At 37.8% G+C, this 26,860-nt stretch overlaps 1 protein-coding gene across 1 annotated transcript in view; it reads right to left on the bottom strand.

Moving 5' to 3' along the window:
* The window catches only part of LOC126298504 (ras-related protein Rab-4B), a 99,690-nt gene extending 79,732 nt beyond the window's left edge, over positions 1-19,958 (bottom strand). The window contains exons 1-2 of the mRNA XM_049989840.1: positions 19,629-19,958; positions 18,980-19,060 (exon numbers count right to left, since the gene is read on the bottom strand). Of these exons, the coding sequence (XP_049845797.1) occupies positions 18,980-19,060; positions 19,629-19,644 (97 nt within the window). The 5' untranslated portion in view covers positions 19,645-19,958. The remainder of the gene's footprint in view (positions 1-18,979; positions 19,061-19,628) is intronic.
* Positions 19,959-26,860: the final 6,902 nt, after the last annotated feature.

Here is a 26,860-nt window from a genome sequence, read left to right as displayed (position 1 = left end):
AGTCCATCTCTTAATTAAGTAATTAAGTCTCCTTTGCTAGATATGCACATCCTACACCTTCTAATTATATTATGATAGATAGTCACTGTGCAGTATAGCATAACTAACCTACAACAGTCTGGCACACATTAAACGATACATGTGGCACTTTAATAAAAAAGTTAATCAGTAATCATTGTTAATTGTCTTACTTCACAGTCCATTTACTTACTCACAAAACTAAATCATTGCACCATTAAATCTTGGAACAGAGCCTTCAGGCTCAGTGCTTATATAGCTTAAAAAATGACTACTAAAGTTTCAGATTGATAAATACATAATTTTGATGATTTACAATCTGAATTTTACATCTCAAATTAATTGTATAGGGCACAAAAACTGGTTTTGGTCTGAACATCATGTTACAATAAGAGTTTTGACTAAAATAAGCCTTCTTGATGATGAAAACTGCAAAAATAGCTAAATAAGCAGTACCATACATAAAAGTGTTAATTATCCAGAAATCAATTAAGTGCTGATGTTCCTACCATGCTTTGAAAATCAGCTACATGAATACTTTAATAATTTCTATGGGTTTTTTCCTAACTTTATTAGTAATATAGTAATTACATCTGTTTACATGCAAACAATGCAAGTAGAATAAGAAATAATTACTGTTCGTTTACTGAACTGATCTTTAGCAAAACTAGTTACTTGAAATGGTCCAAATTAATTAAGAACTTATTCTGACTAATGTCTAGTCTTACACTCTGAATTACAGAATGGCGGCTTTACCTTGTGGAACATCTCTTTCTAAGACTAGTGATAATTAAAAGAAAATAAATAAATAAATAAATAAATAATTTAAGGATGCAAACAGCAAAACAAAATTGGAATGGATCCCAGCTTGCTTTCGTAGAAAACTTAAATACTCTTTACAGTGCACATTTAAACTATGCCCAGTTTGTCCAATATGCTTATGGGGACAGTTGTCGCACGTAACTCAGTACTCTTGTCCCCTAGAGCTGGTTAAAATTTTAATTTTCTTTATGTCTGTATCTGGTCACTACATTTTTAGGAATTAAAAAAGCCCGAACAATACTTTTCCCATTAAGTTGCTTTCCCATCCACTCCGATAATTTACCAAAGTGTGCTATTCTGTGATAGCTTAATTTCTTGTTGCTCTGATTGGTTGGTAGCATAGCTGAATGTTCAAATGCGTGTGAACTCCTAAGGGACCAAACTGCTGAGGTCACACACACTTACACACTACTTAAAATACCTTATGCTAAGAACAACACACACACACACACACACACACACACACACACACACACACACACACACACACATGCCCGAGGGAGTACTCGGACCTCCGGCAGGAGGGGCTGCACAATCTGTGACATGGTGGCTCAAATTGCGCTGCCACTCTGTGCGGCTGTAACATAGTTGAGGACAAATTGGTGTTTCCTTGTGAAGTGGCAGGATGGGTAGTTTTCCTTTTTTCCTCTCCATATTAATCTTGTTAACGTAGTTCGCACTGTAGCCAGTTGAAAAGGCAACACATTGGATGACTTTGTATTCCTGGTTAAAGGCTTCCTGCAAAAGCACTACACTATTGAGTTGGTACAAGAGCAACCCAAATGTGGCCTTTTTATATTTCCCCTGATGATTAGATGTCTGGTGCAGTGTGTTGTTGGTAAATGGTTTGCAGACAGTATCGTAAAGAACGTCCTTTACGGTAATGAGTAAACTGAGGTAAGAGAGCATACCCTCCACATTATGTGCAACGGTAAATTGAATATTTTCCTGATAGGAACATAACTGGTTAACAAAAGTGTCACAATTCACATCTGAACCATTGTACAATATAAACGCGTCACCTACATAACGCTACCATGCCATAATCTTTTCTGTACACAGAGGGGACTGTTAAACATAGCCACATTCGACGTGAGTCATATAAATATTATCAAGACAGTATGCCAGGGTTAAGTGTAAAGTGAGTCCCTTATCCCTTTCTTGGAGAAAAGATGGATTTCCAAATTTGAAAAAATTATGCTTTAAGACTAGGTCAGGCAGTTTTAACACCTCATCTACGAGGGTAATACCTAAAGTAAGGTCTGCTTTTTTTTTTATAAGTGCAAATCTCTGTTTGTGTGGCAGTTGGTCACACTGTTATGAAAAGTGCTTCACGCGCTGTGTGTAAACACGCGCACGTTGTGCTGAGGCTCTGTCTTGGGTTGGCAGTCGTCAAGAATGGAGCTCTCATTGGATGTTGCTGCCAAGTGCGAATTGCACGCAGTTATTTGGTTTTTGAACACAAAGGGCACTGTGCCAATTGAAATCCATTGTCAATTGATGGAAGTGTATGGCGAGTCGTGCACGGATGTCAAAAATGTCTAAGTGGTGTAGAGAGTTTGCAGGTGGTCAGACTGAAATTCACGACAAACAAAGGTGCGGGAGACCACCAATTTCTGAGGAGACAGTGTTGAAGATTGAGCAAATCAAGCGTGAAGATCAGCAGATCACCCTGGATGATCTCTGCACGCTGGTTTCTGAGGTTTCCCGAAGCACTGCTCACAGAATTTTAATGGAAACATTGAACTACTGGAAGGTGTGCACAAGATGGGTGCCTCACATGCTGACTGAGGATCACATGCAGCAACCAGTTGATGCTTCCCGTGCATTTCTTCACTGCGTTGCAGCCGAACAGAACAACTTTCTGGACTCCATTGTCATGGGTGACAAAACCTGGGGATACCACTTTACACTTGAGACCAAGCAACAATCATTCTAGTGGCGGCATCCTTCTTCACTAAAGCCACGGAAATTCAAACAAACACAGTCTGCCGGTAAAGTCATAACAACCGATTTTTTGGGATCAGAAAGGAGTATTGTTGGTCGACTTTAGGCCAACTGGGGCCACAATTAATGCTGATAGGTCCTGTGAGACTCTAAAAAAACTCAAACGGAGAAGAGGAATGTTGAGCAAGGGCGTACACATTCTCCATGACAACGCTCGCCCACACATCGCTCTGCAAACTGTTGCTCTCCTGCAACAGTTTCAGTGGAACAATCACCCACACATCCTATAGTCCTGACTTGGCGCCAAGTGACTATCACCTGTTCCCTAGGTTACAAGAACATTTTGCTGGAAAGCAACTCGGCTCCGACGATGAGGTGAAAGAAGAGGTTCATAACTTTCTGAACAGCATGGCGGCAAGCTGGTATGACATGGGCATACAAAAACTGCCACAGCATCTACAAAATGCATTGACAGAAATGGTGATTATGTCAAAAAATAGCTAAATTTTCAAGATGTACACTGATGCTATATATAAAAAATAGAAAGAAACTTCCACATGGGAAAAATATATTAAAAACAAATATTCCAAGACTTACCAAGCGGGAAAGCGCCGGCAGACAAGCACAATGAACAAAACACACAAACACACACACAGAATTACTAGCTTTCGCAACCGATGGTTGCTTCTTCAGGAAGGAGAGGGAAAGACGAAAGGATGTGGGTTTTAAGGGAGAGATCCGCTCCCGGGATTGGAATGACTCCTTACCCTCTCCCTTAAAACCCACATCCTTTCGTCTTTCCCTCTCCTTCCTGAAGGAGACCTTACTTTTGGGATTACCCTCGTATTTCATCACAAGGGCATCTACCACAAGTATCTAAATTACTACATATGATGTCGCAAACTTGGGTGGTCAGAATGTTAGAGTACATGTTTTTCATATTGAGAGAAATCACTCTGCTATCTGTAGGAATAGATATCTGTGACCAATTAGAAATTAAATGCTCCCTATTGCAGATTGTATATTGGATAGGATGTTTATTGTATTTATTTAAATGCTGTCTGACAAACCCAGCACTGCACAGGAATTCATTTTGACAAATTTCTAAAAGAAATGAAAACAAAAAATGAAACTATCGGTAGTGTACACTTTCTGTATGCTAGATGCAGCTGTTTCACATGTTTGCAACACAATATTGTAAATGTCGCTATGACAACACCTCTTCATACCTCTATAGATAGCTATTATTTTTGCCTAAAGCCATTTGCACTTTGCAATTGCAAGCTGTCAAAAGTGGTGCCGTGTTTCTGGGATTTCCTTAAACTGACTAAACTGTATGAGTGTCGTGGTAGTAAAGAATACATGTATTAAAAGTTCATGCAACATGAGGCATTTTTTCACACATCTCAGTGTTTATGATGTCACATCTCTTGAACTATCTGTTGTAAAACAATATATTTATGTAGGTACATTCAGTGGCATATGTGGACATTGTCTGTGAAATATATTATGAATATTGTTAGTAGCAAAGAAGTAATAAATTTAAACGTTAGGCACGATGCAACAGTTCTCCACACATCTCATTGTTTACGAAGTCTTATCTCCTGTACCATGATAGGTTAGTGGTTCTTACCCCAACATCTATTGTTGCCTGATAGTAAGGGTTGGGAGGAAACTGATCCTGTGGTTTAGGAGGAGATGTGGAACACACACATACATCCAACCATTTTTATAATATATATGGATGTTGACAGTGTTTTTTCAGATTGGCATCAAACTATATTTTTGCATTAACAACTGGGAGACTAGTTGAGAGCCTGCAACCAACCTGTCTGCATGTTAGACACACTGGGCCTACACTTGGAGTTATCGTCTGTAGTGCGGTTTTATATGACAACAGGAGCACTCTCGTGGTTATCCCAAACACCCTAACTGCAAAACTGTACGTCAATCTGGTAATTCAATCTGTCATGGAGCCATTCATGAACAGCATTCCAAGGGGTGCTTTCCAATAGGATAACACTTGCCCACATGCTGCTGTTGGAGCCTAATGTACTCTACAGAGTGTTGACATGCTGCCGTGGCCTGCTTGATCACCAGATCTGTCTCCAGTCAAGAACACATAGGACATCATCAGACGACATCTCCAGCATCATCCATGAACAGCACTAACCATCCCTGTATTGACCAACCAAATGCAACAGGCATGGAATTCCATCCCACAAACTGACATCCCGCACCTATACAACACAATGCATGCATGTTTGCATTCAACAGTCTGTGAGTTTCACCAGTTATTAATGTAACAGCATTTCACATTTGCAATGGCTTACTTTGCACTTGCATTAACCTATGATCTTACAATGTTAATTACTTAAATTTTTGTTACCTACACTAATGTGTTTCTGAAATTACTTTACATTTTTTGGTGCTGAGATTTTTTCCATCAGCATGTATACACACTGTGCCGAAGTGCAGGGCAGAAAGAAAGCATCAAGTAGAGGAATTTGAGTATAGGATCTAGGGATCACAACTGGATATTTACGGCTCTGTGTCAGAACGAAAACGGCGGTCAGTTTGATCATTTGCTATGACATACTTATGTTAAGTGGTGGGAAGTCCATGTACCAGAGTATACTCATTTTTTATTTACTTTAAACTTTTTGGGACATAAACATCAAACATGGACATATGATTGCTTTCATTTCTAAAGAAGTGTTATAGGGTGTGTCATATGTAAAAAAACATGTATGTGATGCTTTACAGTTTTCATTTTCTCACTGTGATGATTGGTTAGTCCAAACATTTCATCTATGTACATATTTTCTGTGAGTTACATTTCATTTTGTGTAAATATGTCCATATGTCAGAATTCCATTACATTCCTGTAGCACCAGAAGGTGTATCAGGGGCTGAAATTCATCTAAGACTTTAGGTACAGTACGGGAACAGTGTTTTGCCACAACGGAGTGTCTACAAATGGATTCAAAAATTCCGAAATGGTTTCACAATGAAGGAGCCGGATGACCATTTTCCACCACAAATGAAAAAACTAGTGTTCATGTGAAATGATTCTCGACAGACGATTAACTATTGACAAAGTGGCACATCGTCTGCAAATTAGTCACAGTTCTGCCTATGAAATCATTCCCAACAGACTTTGGTTTCATAAAGTTTGTTCAAGATGGGTCCCAAAACAACTCACAGACTTGCATAAACAAATACACTTGGACATCTGCAAAAAAAAAAAAAAAAAAAAAAAAAAAAAAAAAAAAAAAAAAAACAACATTTGGATCACTTTGGTATTTAAGGGGACAACGTCTTAGACACGATCATTACTGGTGACAAAACATGGATCCATCATTATGAGAGTAAACGGCAGAGTATGGAATGGGAACATCCAAATTTGCTGTGCAAGAAAAAGTTCAAGATCCAATCATCCACAGGAAAACTTATGCTTACGGCTTTTTGGGATGCACAAGGTCCAGTACTGGAATGTTATGGGGAATGGGGCACAACAATAAACAGTGTATGTTACAGTGAGATGCTTACTGCCAGGCAAAGCTTGCAATTCAAAGCAAATGCCGAGGATTGCTGTCAAAAGGTGTTGTGTTGTTGCACGACAATGCCTGTCCACATACTGCTGCCCACACTGCTGAAACGCTCCAGAAACTCAAATTTGAAATACTGGATCATCCTCCATATAGTCCTGATCTTGCCCCTTCTTAATATCACTTCTTTTGTCCCCTCAAACAGGCATTAAGGTGCCATCAGTTTCCCTCAGACGAAGCAGTGACAGAAGTGGTGCATTCCTGGTTTGCAGCTCAACCGAGAACCTACTTTTATGGGGACATCAGAAAAGTTTTACAACGATGGACCAAGTGCATTGAAATGCAAGGAGACTATGTCGAAAAATGATGTTCTTGGAAGTTTCCTATTTGATTACAATAAAATTTTATAACTACTTTGCAGACAATAATTGACTTACCCTCATATAAACATTTGCAGTCTGCAGTGGCAAATCACTCATTATATCACAGATTTTTTGTGGAAAAAGTGAAGGGCATCGTTCTTAATGATATCCTTCATGCACAGCAACCCTACAGTTATGTGCAATGAAAAAAATTTACCATATTGAGTGAGATGATGGCTTGTTGACAGAAGTTCACACGCGTCAAATACCAGTGATTGTGACTTCAGTGTGGCTCTAACGAAAAGTGCAATATTTTCTATTTAGCACCTCTTATTGATGATTAACACACATGCTGTAGACCTACATCAGAAAAGTATTATTTTATCTCTTGCAGGACATAATAAATATGAAGGAGAAGCAAAGGATAGACAACCCAGCAAATGGAAAATGAGTATTATGAAGGCTCATAGAAACAGTGAGAAAAGCTAAGACAAAGTGTTTAAATGACACTCCTGTGTACAATACGCACGTACTGCGACTTTGAGACAAAAATTCTAAAGCAGAATGCATTCTTTTTTGGGGATATATCTAGAGAGGTTAGTATAGTTTCTGAATAAGATATAATTTGTGTGTAGGTAAATGTTGAGGATGGGTCAAGCATAGTAATCTAGTACTTTTACAGACTCCTTGCCACTGCGGCAATAGAGGCAGAACATTTGTGGGAAAATTTGGAGGACAAACAAAAAATTTCTGAATATTACCATATTGGACAGAAATTTCATCAGATTGGTGGGTGGTACAGACAGGTATTCATTTGAGAAGAGATTGAAAAATCAGTCAACCAGTTGCAAATAAAAGTTTATTATTCCTTGACCATGATTCCGATATTTGTAAAAATACCTTCTTCAGAAGTATTGGCCTTCTTACATCACATGATGCAATAGGCATCCCCAGATAAAATATTTGCGTAAGTTACATGTACTATATCTAAGGGACTACGGGCAACTGCAGTTGGCTTTCTGAAGAAAGATATTTTAACAAATATTGAAACCATGGTCAAGGGATAATTAATCTTTAATTGCAACTGGTTAGCTGATTTTTAATCTATTCTGAATTACACAGCTGCTGTTTTGCAGCAATGTTTAAGATTTTGTATTCATTTGATATTTGACCTATAGGTTGTATAGCAAAATTACTTTGGGCCATTTATCAGACGACCAAACTCTTTGACTCCTCTACTGCAGAGCATGGAATCAGTGGTCATAAGGCTGTTACAGCATCTTTGGTAGTGGATGTCAATGGAAATTTTAAGGGTAAAAAATATTTTTGCAACAAAAAACAGAATACAAATTACCTGAGCAGTTAACGACTTTTTACAATTTAATAACCATCTTAGAAAGTTTCTCCAAAAGCACAGATAGCTTCACCATAGATTTAAAAGTAACCAAAGCCTTGTTGGGAAACAAAAAACTATATGAAGCCAAAGTGAGCAGAAGGAGAGCCATACAAAGTGTTTCATGAGTGATAACATAGAAGGATGGAAGAGGATCGGTGTGTACCATACTAATAATTAAAGGGATTCATCGACTTATCTGTGTAATTCACAGCATGCTACAAGATAACAGAGTAAGAAAGATTTCTTTTCTTTGTGGATTTTGTACTGTACATAGTCTAAATCATTTGATTCAGGTACAGGAGATACATCAAAGCCATGGTAAAATTTCACCATATACATAGAACAGCTGATGTTAACAAAATCGTCATCTCCATATCCAGTGGAGTCTGTGTGTATAATTTTAACTGGTGCATGGATAGCATAAAATTATTTTTATAACTTATGTTACATGTGTGGATAAAATGATTCTCCTCAAATAATTTTTGTGTGATGTGTAGGAAGATTACAATTTCATACATGTATACAGTGGAAACAGTTAGGATTTGTAGTTTCTGAAGTAGTGGGCGACAAGATACTATTTGTTGTGCAGTACACATGTATCTGATAATTGTCTTTTGCACTTTCAGTACTTGAGGTACACTATTTGAACTTCCCCAGAAAATTATACCATATCTACTGACAGATTCAAAATAACCATGATATGCTATTTTTTGTGTACTCAAGTCAATGGAATTCACTAGCATTTGCATCGCAAATGCAAAACTGCTTGATTTATTTGACAGGAAGTCAATATGTGTATTCCAGCTTAAGTTCTTGTCCACATTTAGCCTAAGAAATCTGATCATGTCAAATACTTCCACAAGTTGATTGTTATGTCGCATTTTAAGTTTGACCCATCTCAAATGTTTTGTTTTGAAATGTACCAAATAGGTTTTTGCAATGTTCAGTTTCAACCCATTTAACTGGAACGAACGTATCCAGGGTGGTTACAATGCAGCCCGGAACTTTTTCTGCACCGTCATGTTCAATTAAAACAGAAATATTATCTTCAAACAGAACTGATGGGGTATTTACATATTTGGGTAAAATGTTCACACAGAATATGAACAGGATTGCCCAAAATGGGACATTGAGGCACATCTTGTGATACTGTACACAATTCAGAATAATAATTCACTGCATTTGAAGTGATAGCTACCCTTTGTTTCCTGTTGTGCAAGTTGCCCTTAATACCATATTTATCTAATTTGTATATAGGCATGCCATGGTTCACAGAGTCAAACACTTTTGTAAGACCACATAAGATACCAGCAACTTGACTCCCCTGCTCCAATCATTTGCATAACATTTTTGAAAAGTTATTCACTGCATCCATAGTGTTTTTTTCCTGGATGAAATCCAAATTAGTTACTTATAATTATATTTTTACAATACAAGTTTTGATCTGGTTTGCAACTACTTTAACATGTTTGACAGGGACTGTAAGAGTACAAATAGGGTGACAGTTTCTCATGCCTTCCCGCAACCCTTTCTTGAACAGAGGTCTGTCTTTGGCATACTTCGTCAAATCAGGAAAGCATCCCTGCTCAAAATATTGATTATTCTAGCTTGGAGAGGTGCTAGTATGTTACACACAGTTTTAGTCCCTTTAGTGGGTATGCCATCCCACCCAGAAGAGTTTTTATTTTTTAATGATAATATAACATTTTTCACATCCTTTATTGTGCCTTTTTTTTAAAAAATCCGTGAGATACTTAGCTTCTTGGTGGAGTAGAAAGGGATTTACCTTACTCTGATGTATCAGCCTCTGACTTGCCACCTTTATGAAGAATTCACACACTGATATTTGAGTTGGGTTTACAATAAGGCTACCATCTGCTTTAATACTTGATATTTCATTACACCTATCTAAGATCTGACAACAGACCACACTGCTTTTGTCTTATTTTGATATTATACAATGTAGTCACTGTTTGCCATTTGTTTGGCTACCTTCATAACTTTTTTTTTAAAAAAAATATGGAATTAAAATGTCAAACATACTCAGTAAAATGTCTGCTTTTATTATATTTTAGTTCATTGTGTAACTGCCTCTTCCTGGTAACAGAAACTGTTAAACCCTAAATTATCCATTTAAGTTTATTAGTCATTTTGTTGCATGTGGTTCTAAGTGGAGAAGTAATTATCATTAAAGATTTCAAGACAGCTACTTAAAAATTTGCAAAGGTATTACTACTTGGAATACAGCTGTTGTAAGGAAATTCATCCTCTCTTAACTTTTATTAATAAATGTAGCTGAATTTTTTTCAGCCAAGTTCTTTTTCATATGGCTTTTGTTACATGAAATATCTTTGCTAATTTCTGGTAGTTCAATGAATAATGCAGAGTGGTCCCACATGCCTAAACCTATGCAAAATTTTTAAACATCTTCAAATACATAATTTGTAAAAATATTATCAATAAATATCACTGGCTATTACAGGCTACTAAATCCAGTTTTGATAGAATGGCATGTAAAGAAATTCCTGCTTCAAGATGCTGAGACACTTAACATTTTATGAAGATTCAACTCCAACACACAGTTCTCTCATAGCCTCTGTCAAACATTTGTATCGACTTATTTGGGAACAATAAGCTTCACAGTTCTTGACTACTCTCCCTGATGCTCTGCTCCCCCCTTCCCCTCCTCTCTGAACCAAATCTCACGAGTGATGAGTCATCAGCTGAAAGCACGTAATTTCAGACACATGAAGTGACTCGTGGTGATGCATGTGTCTATTTGCAAGCAGTTATAAACAAGGAAAAGAAAGAAACAAACAAAAAGTGAGAGATTTATTGAGTAGTACTGAGACTAATGAATTATTTTGCATAACAACAACAACAACAACAACAACAACAACAACAATAATATATAATAATAATAATAGATTGGAAGTGCAGAACTTTCTTACTGATCTTAACATACTTCTCACTTTCCAGTACAATATGTGTCTGCAGCACTTGTGGGAGATATGGGCTAAATTGCACACATTTACTGTATGTAAAATTTTCTGAAAGTTTAATAGCCTGCTGCTAGACATTAAAGAAATTAGCAAACTAGACCAAAAATTGGTCACCCCACAAGATAAATCATACTAATGCCATGTAGCATCACTTCTACCCTTAATTTGGCGAAGAACAGAGTCCTCAAGTTTACTCGAGTATGGAATATCTAACTGAATCCAGTCATTGATGATTACATCCCACAGAGCAACCTCATTGCACAGATGTTGGTTTCTATGCTTCACTTGTTGTTCCAAATAGCACCAAACACTTTCTACAGTATTAGGAACGGAATATTTAGTGGGCCAGTCGAGGTACAACACAGTACCTGAATGTTTGTCAAACCAGGAAGCTATTTGTGCAGCCCTGTGGACCCAGTAGTTATCTTTGAAGACAGAAATATCCGCAGCATACTCATCATGAAGATGTTACAAAAAGCACAACATTGTGACCAACCTAGTCGTCATTTGAGGAATAACCATAACACAATTAATGCACTGCAGGTTAAATGTATCATTGGGCTGTCAGTGCAGTGCAATCAAAATCTTCCAACATTTTACAAGGCACAAAATTGTGACTAGCAGTATCCCATTATATTCCTCCAGTCAGCAACTTATCAATTTCTGTGCTGTCTGTCCCCATTGTGACATCTACATCTACATACTCCGCAAGCCACCTAATGGTGTGTGGCGGAGGGTACTTTTGGTACCACTATCTGATCCACCCAACCCTGTTCCACTCGTGAATACTGCGTGGGAAGAATGATTTTCAGTAAGCCTCTGCATTGGCTCTAATTTCTCGAATTTTCTCTTCGTGACCAATACAAGAGACATATGGGCGGAAGTAATGTGCTGTCTGACTCCTCTTGAAAAGTACGGTCCTGAAGTTTCAACAGTAACTCTCACCGTGATGCACAATGCCTCTCTTGTAACGTCTGCCAGTGGAGTTTGTTTAGCATCTCTCTAATGCTTTCTCATCAGCTAAATAATCCCATGACAAAACATGTGCTACTCTTCGTTGGATCTTCTCTATCTCCTCTTTCAGTCTTACTGAATAGGGATCCCAAATAGATGAACAATACTAAAAATCGGGCTTACGAGTGCCTTGTAAGCCACTTCTTTCATGGCTGAGTTACATTTCCTTAATATTCTTCCAATGAATCAGAGTCTGGTGTCTGCTTTTCCCACTGTTTCTGTCTTAGTTGAAGATCAGGATTCAGAAAAAATTCCCAAATCTGCGATCAGTACCTTAGAAACTTGGTTTCATTTAAATGGGTTGAACTAAACATATCTAAGACTCACATGATGCATTTCAAAACCAAACAGTCAAAATGTGAGCAGATTACGATTCTACACAACAATCAAGATATAGAAGAAGTTGACTCAGTCAAATTCTAAGGTTTAAATGTAGATAAAAATTTGAGCTGGCAGGTACACACTGAATACCTAGCAAACAAACTGAGCAGCTTTGCATTTGCAATGCAAATATTATCAACTGCAACTGACATGGACACATGAAAAGTAGCATATACAAGCTACTTCGAATCCATTATTAGGTATGGTATTGTTTTTGGGGTAGCTCGACAAACATAGTGCGGATACTAAAAATACAGAAAAAAAAAAATCATTCGAAATATATGCACCACAGCAAATCACAAAGAAACATGATGGCCATTATTTAGAAAACTTAAAATATTAACTCTGTCATCTGTATACATATATGAGATTATTATATTTTTGTACTCCAGATATGAAGTATTTGAGGGAAACCATTTTGTCCATTCACATGGTACCAGAAACAAAGAAAATTTGAAGCTCCCCACCCACTGTCTCAGACTATATGCCCAGGGACCTCAATACATGAAAATGAAAATATGTAATAAATTAAAAGGGAACAAGTTGATGCAGATGAATTTAGGTTCACTTAAAAGAAAGATATATGAGGTACTGACACTGAAGTGTTATTACTCAGTGGGTGAATACCTGCAAGACAAACTAGAAATTTGAGCTTGATACAATGTGTTACATGCTCCAAGAAATATCCTTAAAGTGTTATTATTTATTGTAGTGCTATTATTTATTAATGTAAAAATCATTGCTAGCTGTTTACCATCAATAGTGTAGCTGTACAGTAGTGGATTTCTTTTCCTATGTTTGTTCAATATGTTACATTCATATATGTTCAGCTTTATGGGCTTCTGTGAGCAATGGCCTTTTGCAAGGCACCCAATGGGCATTGTGTGCAGTTCCCTTTGCCATATTCCATCAGAAAGTAGTAGAGATGGACCTGCATTCACTGGCAGAAGTAATTACTGTTGGGTTTGCAACCACTTGTCATTGATAATGCATGAAACTTGTCTCTGGTCCTCGTCGGTTAGGATTTTTTATAACCACTGTTCGAGTTCAGTGTTTAATGGCTGTGAGTGACACACCATTCCCTGTAGACAAGTTGGGAAGGCTAAATTGATAGAAGCCTCTTGAGGGACCTAAGGATTCTTACATTTACATGCCAACACATGTATTTCATAATGTTGTTTGTGGTTAATAACAAGAATGAATTTAGGATGAACTCAGCATAATAAGTTTGAGTACATTATTTAAAATTTGTTGTCAGTATGCTTTACAGAAGTAGCCAGCCATGGTTGCTTCTCTCAATGTACAACATGACTCATTCATATCCCATTATTACAGAACACAATGTGTGAATGAATGGCTAATAACCAACAAATAAGACAACTTCATTCAAGGCATGTCACGGTCATGTCCACACTTACAGTCTGTACCCCCCCTTCCAGTGTGTGGCTGGGGTACTTTGTACTTTTGTAACAAGACCTGTAGATGACACAAAATTGTTTAATTTTAGATCCCAGATTAGTTCCTTCAATTGGTTTGATATGTTTGCTAAAATAGAACATTTGTCAGCTGACTGTGTTTTTGAGAATTTTTTTCAATATTCAATACTTTGTTTGAAATGACTATTCCGCAAAGAAAACTTAAAATTAAAGTGACCGTCAGTGAATCTAAAATCAAAAAGAGAAAAAGAGTGGTTTACTCCCAAATTAGCCAATTTAAAGAATAAAGTTATATTGTTTTTTGATCTAAATAAAAAGATTAACACTCAGCAATCCAAATTTTTCTTTACAGAAGCTAAAAAAAATATAGGGCAGCTATTATTGAAGGAGAAAAACAATGTAACACTATAAGTATCGAGGCATCAGAAAATAAATGTAAAAAAGCTTGGAATATAATAAACTTAGTTGCCAAAAATAACAAACCAAAAGAGGTAGCTGTCTCGGCAAATGATTTTAACATATTCTGTATACATTCAGTTAGGGATATTCAGAAAAATATCACTAAAACCACAGAAACTGCTGCTCAAATGATGGAAAATTGTAATTTGAGGTTTAGGCATGTCAGACATAAATTTGTGTTCTCTGAAGTGATGCAGCAGGAGGTTTTAAATATTGTAAATAAGTTTAAGTCTTCGAACAGTGCCGATATATACGGCATACCCTGTAAAATATTGTAAAAAGTTATTGAATGCATTGTCGGCCCTCTAACTTATGTTATAAATAAGTGGCTGACACAGGGAATTTTCCCCAATGTACTGAAGTTATGTAGAGTTGTTCCTGTGTATAAGAATGGAGATGGAAAATGTACATCTAGTTACCGCCCCATATCCCTCACTCCTGTTTTTTCTAAAGGATTAGAAACTTATGTACAACCAAATGTGTAACTTTCTATATAATAATTCTATTAGTTCCAATGAACAATTTGGTTTTAGGAAAAATAGATTGACCACTCATGCTATTGATTCGCTTGTTAAAAAGGTTCTCCAGGTATTCAAAGATAAGGAGTTTGCTCTGGTCACCTTTGTGATCTGAGTAAAGCATTTGATTGTGCGAACCACAAGTTACTTCTGCATAAATTAGAGATTTTAGGTATTCAAAACAGTGGATTGTGTTTTCTTAGGCCTTTTTTTGGAGCACCACAAACAGACTGTTCGTATTAATGAAGATAGATCCAATGTAGCCGATGTCGCGCGCGCGCGCGCAATCATGGAATGGAAACACACAGCAACAGAACATACCAGCGTGACTTCAAACACTTTGTTACAGGAAATGTTCAAAATGTCCTCCGTTAGCTAGGATACATGCATCCACCCTCCATCGCATGGAATCCATGATGCGCTGATGCAGCCCTGGAGAATGGCGTATTGTATCACAGCCGTCCACAATACGAGCACGAAGAGTCTCTACATTTGGTACCGGGGTTGCGTAGACAAGAGCTTTCAAATGCCCCCATAAATGGAAGTCAAGAGGGTTGAGGTCAGGAGAGCGTGGAGGCCATGGAATTGATCCACCTCTACCAATCCATCGGTCACTGAATCTGTTGTTGAGAAGCGTACAAACACTTCGACTGAAATGTGCAGGAGCTCCATCGTGCATGAACCACATGTGTCGTACTTGTAAAGGCACATGTTCTAGCAGCACAGGTAGAGTATCCCGTATCAAATCATGATAACATGCTCCATTGAGAGTAGGTGCAAGAACAAACTAATATGAGCTCTAACTTGGAAATTAAGCGTTTCTGGACACATGTCCACATAACATCTTTTCTTTATTTGTGTGTGAAGAATGTTTCCTGAAAGTTTGGCCGCACCTTTTTAATATACTGTTGTTCTACATACCATGAACAATTTACCAAACCAGCAATTAAAAGAATATACACATTTGTATAATACGAGAAACAGGAAACACATCGATGTACCTTTTCAACATTTAATTAAGTCTTTAAAAAGCTATCATGTAATAGGTTGCAAATGTTGCAATAAATTTTCTCTTTGCAAATTCGATTGTCCTATTGAAAAGATCAAGCCAAAACTGTATGAGTGGCTGGACGAGCATACAGATTTCTTGATTGCAGTAAAAAACAAATAATATAAACTTTGGCTGCTCCCTATATTTCATTAGCAGTTCTAGTTACCTATTTGTTAGTAGCTAGTAATAAGCATTAATCTGTTTTCCTCTGCACAGTTGCAAAGGGTAGTTGTTATAATCTGATGTAATATTTCTTTATATATATGTTTTTCCGTCTTGGAATTCTGACTTTTTCCTGTTTTTTGTACTTGTACATTCTGAATCTCCTGTCTATTGACTATTTATGTTGTTGTTGTGGTCTTCAGTCCTGAGACTGATTTGATGCAGCTCTCCATGCTACCCTATCCTGTGCAAGATTCTTCATCTTCCAGTACCTACTGCAACCCACATCCTTTTGAATCTGCTTAGTGTATTCATCTCTTGGTCTCCCTCTATGATTTTTACCCTCCACGCTGCCCTCCAATGCTAAATTTGTTATCCCTTGACCGACTACTTATAAAACTACTGTAATATTGTACTTATAACTCCTGAATGTAATTTTGTTTATATTTTTTAATTTGACGTCGTCTATTGCTTGACATTTTTTATTGCGGCTGTACGATTAACAACAATAAAATATTATGATTATTGTGTAATTGTATACCACTGTCATTTCCGCACTCCCCCCCTCCCCCATTCTTGTTCCATTCGGGAATGGTTAGCTGGAAGAACGATTGCTGGTAAGACTTCATCTGGGCTCCAATCTTATTTTCATGGTGTTTTTGTGAGAAATACGTAGGAGGAAGCATTATATTTGATGGCTCTTCTAAGAATGTACGCTCTCAGAACTGTAACAGCAAACCATGCAGTGACTCACTCTTAGCATCTGCCACTGGAGTTGGCAGATCATCTTCATGGTACTTTCATGCTCACTAACTTAATCTGTCACGAGACACACTGTACTTCTTCAGATCTTTTGTATTTCCTCTATCAATCCTTAATGCTTTGTAAACTACCTTCTTTGGTGGTATACTACATATTCATGAAGATTCTTCCGATGACTTTCAGTCTGGCATCTGCCTTTCCTGCAATAATTTTTAAGTGGTTGTTCCACTTTAAATCGCTCCATATGCATACTCCTGGACATTTTATAGACATAATTGCTTCCAGCAATTTATCTGCAATTGCATTATAACACAGTAATAAGTTTTTCTGTCTATGTATATGCAATAACTTACATTCCTCTGCAGGTCTTCCTGAATTTTACTACAATTTTCTAGCATTATGACTGTTCTATACATAACAGCATCATTTGCGAAGAGCCTCCTGGAACTTCTGATATCTCGTATATATTTTATTGTGGAAATTATGGACCTATAAACTCCCCCCCCCCCCCCCTCGGATACGCCTGAAGTCACCTCTCCCTGGAGAACGGCATGCTGGGTTCTATTTGCTAGAAACTCTTCAGTCCAATCATACATTTTGTCTGGTATTCAGTACACTTGTATTTTGTTCATTAGGCAGTGCGGGACTGTATCTGGTACCTCACAGAAGTCAAGCATCCACCTGGGTGCTGGTACCTACTGCTTTCTGGGTCTCGTGGATGAACAGAGCGAGATGAGTTTCACACAACTGTTGTTTTCAGAACCAATGTTGAGTCCTACACACAGGGAAAACTTGATAGTCCTCTTTACTGAATTGTCATGTCTCCACCTTACCGAAATGATTGCATACAACAGACTGGCACATACAAACCATTTCACTGCCATGACTTACGTCTGGGGTGGTGGGTTAAATAATTGCCTGTTACCAGTACTGCATCATCTATACTGGTCCAAAGTGACCAACATGTTTTTAAGGTGGCGAGTTGAATACTGACCAGTGGAATTGTTTTGAATAATGAAGATGAGCAACTGAATTGAATACTGTCCTGCATTGGATTCTGATGAGTGGTCTGCCTTTTGACCATGACTTAAAGCAGACGTATGACATTACATGTTACAGGAAACGAGGCAATTTATTCAAAAAAGTTTTCAATGACCACACTGAAAAAACTTTTTAATTGAAAACCTTTCAACATTACAATGATAATATTCATGCTATACTTTCTGATATATAAATTGATATTTATAAAGGACATATTAATATCAACAAATTGTTAACATAATGAAATATTTCTATACCAGTGTATTGGACCCATTTACGACGAGACACTAGAAGGCCTGACAACTCTGTAACAAACCTGCAAGCATTTTTTAATCCTAAATAATATCTAGATATCAGTCACTTTGATGGCAGTATTTGTGTGTTCACTGTATGAAACATTCTACATTGAACAGAAATTGAGCATAAGAGTTATATAGTGAGGTCCCTTCCCCCTCAGCCACAATATGCACCAAAACAGTACCTGAGTATTTGCCTACCATATAACACCAATTTTATGAATTGCAGTGTTACATACTTGTGATGAAAATTTGTTTTCTAGGGAAGAAACATACACCTCTGACCATGGTTCAGTTCAATCTATTACCACAATCTATATTTCATATTCACATTAGTTCACTTTATTAGCTCTCAATCAAATTGCCACATTTCACTCTAACCCAGACCTCCAGCTACACAACAGATCAGTCTGTCACCACAATCAACATTTATAGGGGAGAGGCAGGGTACAAACACTCATTCGAGCCAAATGGTTGGCCTGGGAGAATGTAAGAGGCATCCTGAGAATGTACTTAAAAGAAAAAGATTCATCAGTAGAACAACATGGTAATTTTATACCACAGAAATGGATATTGTCTGTATTTGTCACTTCATCCACTATATACACAAAATAATGTGCTTTAGAAATAGAGCTACTTATATTTTAGTTGTATGCAGACTACTAGGTTTTCTACAAACATGATTTTATAAAAAAGATACCTGATAGTAAAATTTTCTCCAGAACACACACAAATTAGTATAGTTATTTATGAATACTTACATTTACATTCTATGAACTGATGCAATAAACACGATTTTCCTGAACCAGCACTGCCAATAACTAAAAATTTAAACAGGAAATCTGAAATAAAAATCAATTTTAATAAGTAACCAGGGCTTAGTGGTATATTAATGGAATATGCAACACTGAAATACTGGATCATCTACAGGTAAAAATGTCTCTTTCATTTTGAAAGCATATTGGTAGTAAAGTTTCTTCCAGAACTTAGTAACAGGCAAAACATATGCAAGTGTAAAACATTAGCATTGTTATACAGCTCTCAGTCTTACTTTACGTGACGAATGTTTTCCCCTCAGACAATATACACATTCATCAAACAAATACAATAATGGCAAAAACTAATAAATCGCGACAGTTGTGCATTACCTCACACTGAAAGCCCGATGCTACTCAACTTCAAGGCTGAAACGTAAACACCGTCAACGTTCGTTTATAACATAATTTTTTAAAAAAATCCATAAGTAATGCGTGTTGAATCTAACAAAGAAATTAATTGTCATTTTTCGTATTAACATCGCTATCTGTTTCCCTTACCCAACCATGCACAGTCATGACAAATGAAAAATATCGCCCAATTACACGAAGTAATGACATTTGTTTGTTATAGTATAATTAATGTAATAATTACCGTACGACTCTGACATCGTTCAACATTGACGTGTCTACATTTAATTTCAAACTTCTGTAGATCACATATTTATTACGCCTTTGCCGCAAAATTTACTCCGACGCATTTATTTCTCCAGAACTGCGTTCGATTTCTCCTCCAACAACACTTCACATACGTCAGACGCTACACTCAAACTAAGCACCAATCAACAACTTTCAATAATTACAAATACACGGAAACAATACAAAGATACTACAAAACAGAAGCTTCCCCGAATTTCCATAGAACTCAATGGTTGATCGTGGCTACATTCGGTTACATTATTCACGTCAGAAATTTTTCATCAATACTACAAAAAAAAAAAAATAATTGAAGAACGTTGTCCACAAACATCTAAACGTTTTTGTAGCTTCTGTCTCAGAAAAAGTGTCGAAATTTTATTATTTAGAACAAGCATAAATTAGAATCATCTTTATCGATTGACGGATTCAAAACTATTCGTAAAATAGTCCTTTTTTTTTTAAGGTGAACACATGAAAGCATGATGTTTTGTTTCATTATCGGCGTTCGGATACCGTTAGTGTTCTCTATTCTTTTGTAATATGAACAGCAGTTATAGTCTTTTGATTGATGGAGATTTTATATCACTTTGGACGTAGTCAACTGTCTAAAAAAAAAAAAAAAAACTAGAGGAAGATACTGTGTAGGTACATTTTTGCGTACAATCTGCAGCTCAACAGGTCTTATAACGTGCATTTACTTAATATTAAATTTTCAGCATTGGTAGGCATCGTTTCAGTTCAACAAAATCTTTTATTTAGTGCGGAAACAACTTTAGATAAAGTAAAATTTTCATTCTTTCGTTGCTGCTCCTAAATGTTTTCCTCACTTCTCGCCTAGACACATTTGTTGTTTCAGATGTAAACAGAGTGTAGAGCTAAACCCCTTGATCAAGTTTCTCGCATCGAAAGCAAATGTTACTATTTTTACCTTATTATTTAAAGACAGTAGCAGGTTATTAATGTAAAGGAAAAAGGTCAGTGGTCCAAAAGTCAAGTCCTGCGGAACTCGATACTATAAGTTTCCCCATTCTAAACATATTATTAGTCCCAATGCTTTAATTGGATGAAAATGGGTGGGAATGACTTACTGGAAATATCCATCCGAAACCATGTCAATATAAATTTTTTGCAATCAACAATCACAAAATTAGCTGAGTGCAACGTTACATGTGTTTTCCAATGACTGCAGGCTACAGCTACACTGGAGCTAAACTTGCGGCACAAGTGTTAACTCCATTTTCATTGGACACACAAATGGTATTCGATCGGTATTTGTGAAACACTAAAGCGAGACTAGCGGCGCTAGTGTTAATTCCACTTTCGTTGGCGGCCAGAAGTGGCATTAATACCTTCATTTGCAAAGTGACCCATGTGATGACTAAATAATAAGTAACTTTACTTTTATATTGTGTTTTTATTTTGCATCATGGATTTGATGAATTGGCTTAAGAAAAGAGTAGCCGGAGAAGAAACAGGTGAAAACAGTGCATGTGTTATCGAAAATCAGTGTTCAGTAGGCGTGACTAACAATGATGAAAGTGATCCACATGTGTTGACTTGTGAAACATCAGGTTTTTCTAATTGTTACAATTTCAGCAGATATTTTCAATGTCGTTTTTGCAAACTGTAGCTGGAGTCGGCCTAAATAAATACAGCTAATCATGCCTGTCAAGCGTTTCCCAGTGTCAACAGACACTTCGTTTTTTTTTCTCGTCACAAACAAAAAGATTTTTAATGTGCAATTTGGTGTGCGCAATCGATAGAGTACTTCCAAGTTAGTCTTGTGAGATATTTACTTTAGAGATCAGCATTAAAAGGAGCAGAAAAAGTAAAGAACTTCCTCTGTCTAATGTCCCATGCTGTCTTCAACTGCCCATATTTAACAGTCAGTGTTAGTACATTTCAATAAATTAAAATATCGCACTAGACTAATTTGGGATCACTCTATAGAATAGGAAAGTAAAATTTTACTTTAAAATTCATTTTGTTTGAGGTGGAAATGAACCTGCGGTTCATGTCGATACTGTGTAAAGCATGACATATGTGACGAGTATTATTTGTTTGGGCTGATTCCAGCTACACACTACAAAAACGAGATTGCAAATATGTGCCAAAACATCAGAGGAAGTGCAACCTGAAGACCCTCAGAGGAGACACCCTTATATATATATATATATATATATATATATATATATATATATATATATATATATATATAGTGTCCCATTTATCTTGACCACCCAAAATAACTGTTTGTCCAGATGCAAATTACAAAATGTTTCAAGCAAATATTTTTATGTTTTTCAGCTATCAGGGGGACATCAATCAGCATGGTTGCCTTCGTTGTAGCTTTGTTTTTTTACAAAGATATGAACATTGGTATGACTTTTTTAAATGGCACACTGTATTTTTTATATGGTAATTCATTTCCTCTCCTACAGACCTATTTAAAAATGTGTCACTGAAAGACCTCCCCTGGTGGCAGAGTGGTCAGCGCGATGGAATGTCGTACCTAACGGCCCATGTTCGATTCCCGGCTGGGTCGCAGATTTTCTCCGCTTAGGGACAGGGAGTTGTGTTGTACGATCATCACCCTTTCATATCCATCAACACGCAAGTCGCTGAAGTGGTGTCAACTCCAAAGACTTGCACCAGGCGAACGGTCTACCTGACAGGAGGCCATAGCCACATGGCATTTCCATTCCATTCACTGAAATACAACGCTATTAATTACATAACACAACATTGACTTTGATCCCGGAATCACAAACTTGTCCACTTGCTGGAGTTGTCAGAAACATATGAAAACCAAGGAAAAACATAACACGAAATTGACTTTGACTCTCCTGTACCATTGCCCAGGAGTAGAACATTCAAATGTGCTCAAAGTGGTGATCCTGGAGCCCGATACACTGGTGCACTCGTTGAATGAAAGAATTATTTACTGCTTCCAGTGTTGCCTGCTTAAGAGAATTACAAGCAAGCACAATACGTTCCTGCGTGTCCTCTGGAGTTGTTGGAATATCGCGATAGACAACATCTTTAATGCACCCCCAAAGATAAAAGTTCAGAGGATTTAAATCAGGAGACGTAGCAGGCCAAGTAATTGTTTTTTCTTGACCAATCCATCTGGCAGGATACCTTCAGTCTAGAACACGACGTGCACGGAAGGCATTATGTGCTGGACATCCATCGTGTTGATACCACATAGGCATTCTGGTTGTTAGCGGCACTTCATCCACAAGAGGAGGAAGAATTCGTCTGAGAAAGTTGGCATATGCTGTGCCGTTTAGACTACCATTGATGAAATAAGGACCACTACTTGTACCAAGCGTCCCAAACCAGATGTTAGCTCTCCATTGACGCTGAGGTTCCCCCTGTCTAAGGCATCGTGGGTTGTCGCTGGACCAATAATGCATGTTCCTTGTATTTACCTGTCCCTTGTTTGAGTAGGAACATTAATCGGTAAATAGAACATTGGAGAAAAAGTTCGGGTTGGCGAATATTTGTTGCTGTGCCCACTGACAGAACTGTAGACGATTCTGGAAATCATTACCATGCAATTCTTGAAGTAAGTGTACATGCTAAGTATGGAAACGATGACGTGTAAGAATACGATGTACTCTGGTTTTGGAAATGCCAGTCTCGTGTTCAAGCTTTCGTGTGCTCACATGTGGATTCACAGCAACGGAAGAGAGAACAGCAACTTCGGCAGCTTCGTTTGTGCGAGTGCTACGACGATTGCATAGTCGTGGGCTGAAACTTCCCGTTTCCTGAAGCATCGCAACAAGACAAGAAAAAGTCCATTGGGAAGGTGGGTTCTTGTCAGGATATCGCTCTCTGTACGAGTGCTACGACGATTGCATAGTCGTGGGCTGAAACTTCCCGTTTCCTGAAGCATCGCAACAAGACAAGAAAAAGGCCATTGGGAAGGTGGGTTCTTGTCAGGATATCGCTCTCTGTACGAGTGCTACGACGATTGCATAGTCGTGGGCTGAAACTTCCCGTTTCCTGAAGCATCGCAACAAGACAAGAAAAAATCCATTGGGAAGGTGGGTTCTTGTCAGGATATCGCTCTCTGTACAGTTCCGCTGCCTGAGTAGCATTTCGCCTACCGTCAACAACAACAACAATAACAACAACAACAATAATAATAATAATAATAAAAACGTAATGTCTATGCAGTTTGTAGGAATGACAGTCTTTAGTGTATGACTACTCTACACAACTGTATTTAAAAGGACTAAACTACTCCACTCAATGTTCCCAAACATAAGAAGACAGTATTGCAAATACTTACATTCCCCATAGATGAGTAGCATTTCTACCTTCTCTTCGTTGGTGTACATTCTATTCACACAACTCTTCAACTGACGATGGTTGTTGGAATGATGGGTGTGCAGTCTACCTATGTTTACATTTGTCCTGTATCAGTGTCAGCACATGGATGTGATCCATTACCCAGAGTACGTGTACTAAGTGCTGGGAGCATCAACGTCAATGTTGTGTTATGCAATTAATAACGTTGTGTTTCAGTGAATGGTACAGAGTGATCCATTTTTGAATAGGTCTTTAGGAGAGGAAATGAATTACTGAACAAAAAATACAGTGTGGCATTTAAAAAAGTCGTACCACTGTTAATATCTTTGAAAAGAACAAAGCCACAATGAAGGAAGTCATGCTGATTCATGTCCCACTGATGGATAAAGAACATTTGCTTGAAACATTTTGTAATTGTAACTGTGAATGGCAGAGAGCAAGAGGAAACTGCAGCTGTAATTTTCCCTGAGGGCATGCAGCCCAACTGTATAGTTAAATGATGATGGCATACTTTTATGTAAAATATTCTGGAGGTAAAATAGTTCCCCATTGGGACCTCTAGGTGGGACCACTCAGGAGGATGTCATCATCAGGAGACACAAAACTTGTATTGTACAGGTCAGAGAATGGAATGGTAGAGCCTGGAATCGGGTAGGTAGGTTAGAAAGTTTAAAAAGGGAAATGGGTAGGTTGATGTTAGATATAGTGGAAATTAGTGAAATTCAGTGTCAGAAGGAATAGGACTTCTGGCCAGAAGAATACAGGGTTATAAATACAAAATGAGATAGGGGTAATGCAAGAGTAGGTTTAATAATGAATAAGAAAATAAGAATGCAGGAAGGCTACTATGAACAGCATAGTGAACATACTATCGACACAGGCACTAAGCTCACACCCACCACACTAGTACAAATTTATATGCCAGCTAGTTCTGCAGATGAAGAAATTGAAGAAATGCTTGATGAGCTAAAAGGAGTTATTGAGATAGTTAAGGGAGACGAAAATTTAATTGTGGTGGGGAATTAGAATTCGATAATAGGAAAAGGAAGAGAAGGAGAAATAGTAGATGAACATGGACTGGGGGAAATAGTGAAAGAGGAAGTCCCCTTGTATAATTCAGCACAGAGCATAATTTAATGATCGCCAACACTTGGTTTAAGAAACATAAACGAAGGTTGTATATTTGGAAGAGACCTGTAGACACTGGACAGTTTCATATTGATTATATAAGATATGAAATTAACGAGATTAGAATGGAAAAGTTGAGAGAACTAGTGGTTACTGAGAGTTTCAGAGGGAGCATTATGCAACAATTTATTAGAACAGGGGAAAGGAATACAGTTTTATTAGGTTTTGGTTTTGGGCACAGAAACAGCTGAGGTCATACTTAGAACACTAATAAATAAAATAAGTTAAAAGCGACAACACGTTAAGCCCAATCAATGGAAGGAAAGAGAACAAGGAAACAAAGAATGAAGTAGAAGAGCAATGAGTAACTTTGAGAGATGAAATATTGAAGGCAGCAGAGAATCAAATAGGTAGAAAGACAAGACCGAGTAGATATCCTTAGCTACCATATGACATATTGAATTTATTTGATGAAAGGAGAAAATACAAAACTGCACCAAATGAAGCACGTGACAGGGAATAAAAAAGTCTAAAAAATGAGACTGACAAGAATGCATAATGGCTAAGCAGAGGACATATGTAAGAATTTAAAAGCATAATTCACTAAGGATAAGATGGATACCACCCACAGGAAAGTAGAGAGGCCTTTGGAGAAAAGAGAAGTAACTGCACGAATATCAAGACCCCAGATGGAAAACCAGTACTAAGCAATGAAGGGAAAGCTGAAATGTGGAAAGAATACGTAGTGTGTCCGTACAAGGGAGACGAAGCTGAATGCAATGTTATAGATATATTGCTCTTCAACAGTGGGAAGCAAGGAGGTGCTTAAAACATGAGTGTAGGCCTGTGCTGTGATGGTGTAACGTAAAACAACAAGGGGTGCAAGCCCCCTCCATCAAAAACACGACCAGACCGTAACACCACCGTTTGGCACTACACACGCTAGCAGATGACGTTCACCGGGCATGCGCCATAACCACGCGCTGCCATCTGATCGCCACATAGTGTACCGTGATTCGTCACTCCACACAACGTTTTTCCACTGTTCAATGGTCCAATGTTTACGCTCCTTACACCAAGGGAGGCGTCGTCTGGCGTTTACTGGCGTGATGTGTGGCTTATGAGTAGCCACTCGACCAGAAATCCAAGTTTTCTCACCTCCCACCTAAATGTTATAGTGCCTGCAGTGGATCTTGATACAGTTTGGAATTCCTGTGTGATGGTCTGGATAGATGTCTGCCTCATCGACTGTCGGCGGTCTCTGTCAGTCAACAGATGAGGTCGGCCTGTGTGCTTTTGTGTTGTACATCTCCTTTCGCATTTCCGTTTACTATCACATCAGGAACAGTGAACCTAGGGATGTTCAGCAGTGTGGAAATATCGCGTACAGACGTATGACACAAGTGACACCCAGTCACCTGACCACATTCAAAGCCGTGAGTTCCCCAGAGCGCCCCATTCTGTTGTCTCACAATATCAAACGACTACTGAGGTCGGTGACATGGAGTTTGAGGTTTGCCAAATGACACTGTAATTCAGACAGATACAGCAAAGAAATTGGAAAAGTAACTGAACAGAATAAACATCGTCTTGAAAGGAGGACATAAGATGAACTTCTGAACTTAGCAGAAAACTTAGCAGAAAAAAAGCAAGGAAAGCTGATTAAAGTTACATGCTAATTGATGTATAATATACAGGGTGAATGACATTCTCACTCTGCAGCGCAGTGTGGGCTGATAT

Source organism: Schistocerca gregaria, chromosome X (assembly GCF_023897955.1).
Source record: "Schistocerca gregaria isolate iqSchGreg1 chromosome X, iqSchGreg1.2, whole genome shotgun sequence".
Classification (NCBI taxonomy): Eukaryota; Metazoa; Arthropoda; class Insecta; order Orthoptera; family Acrididae; genus Schistocerca; species Schistocerca gregaria.
The sequence above is the reverse complement of the archived record's forward strand: the minus strand, read 5'-3'. Positions and strand labels throughout refer to the sequence as shown.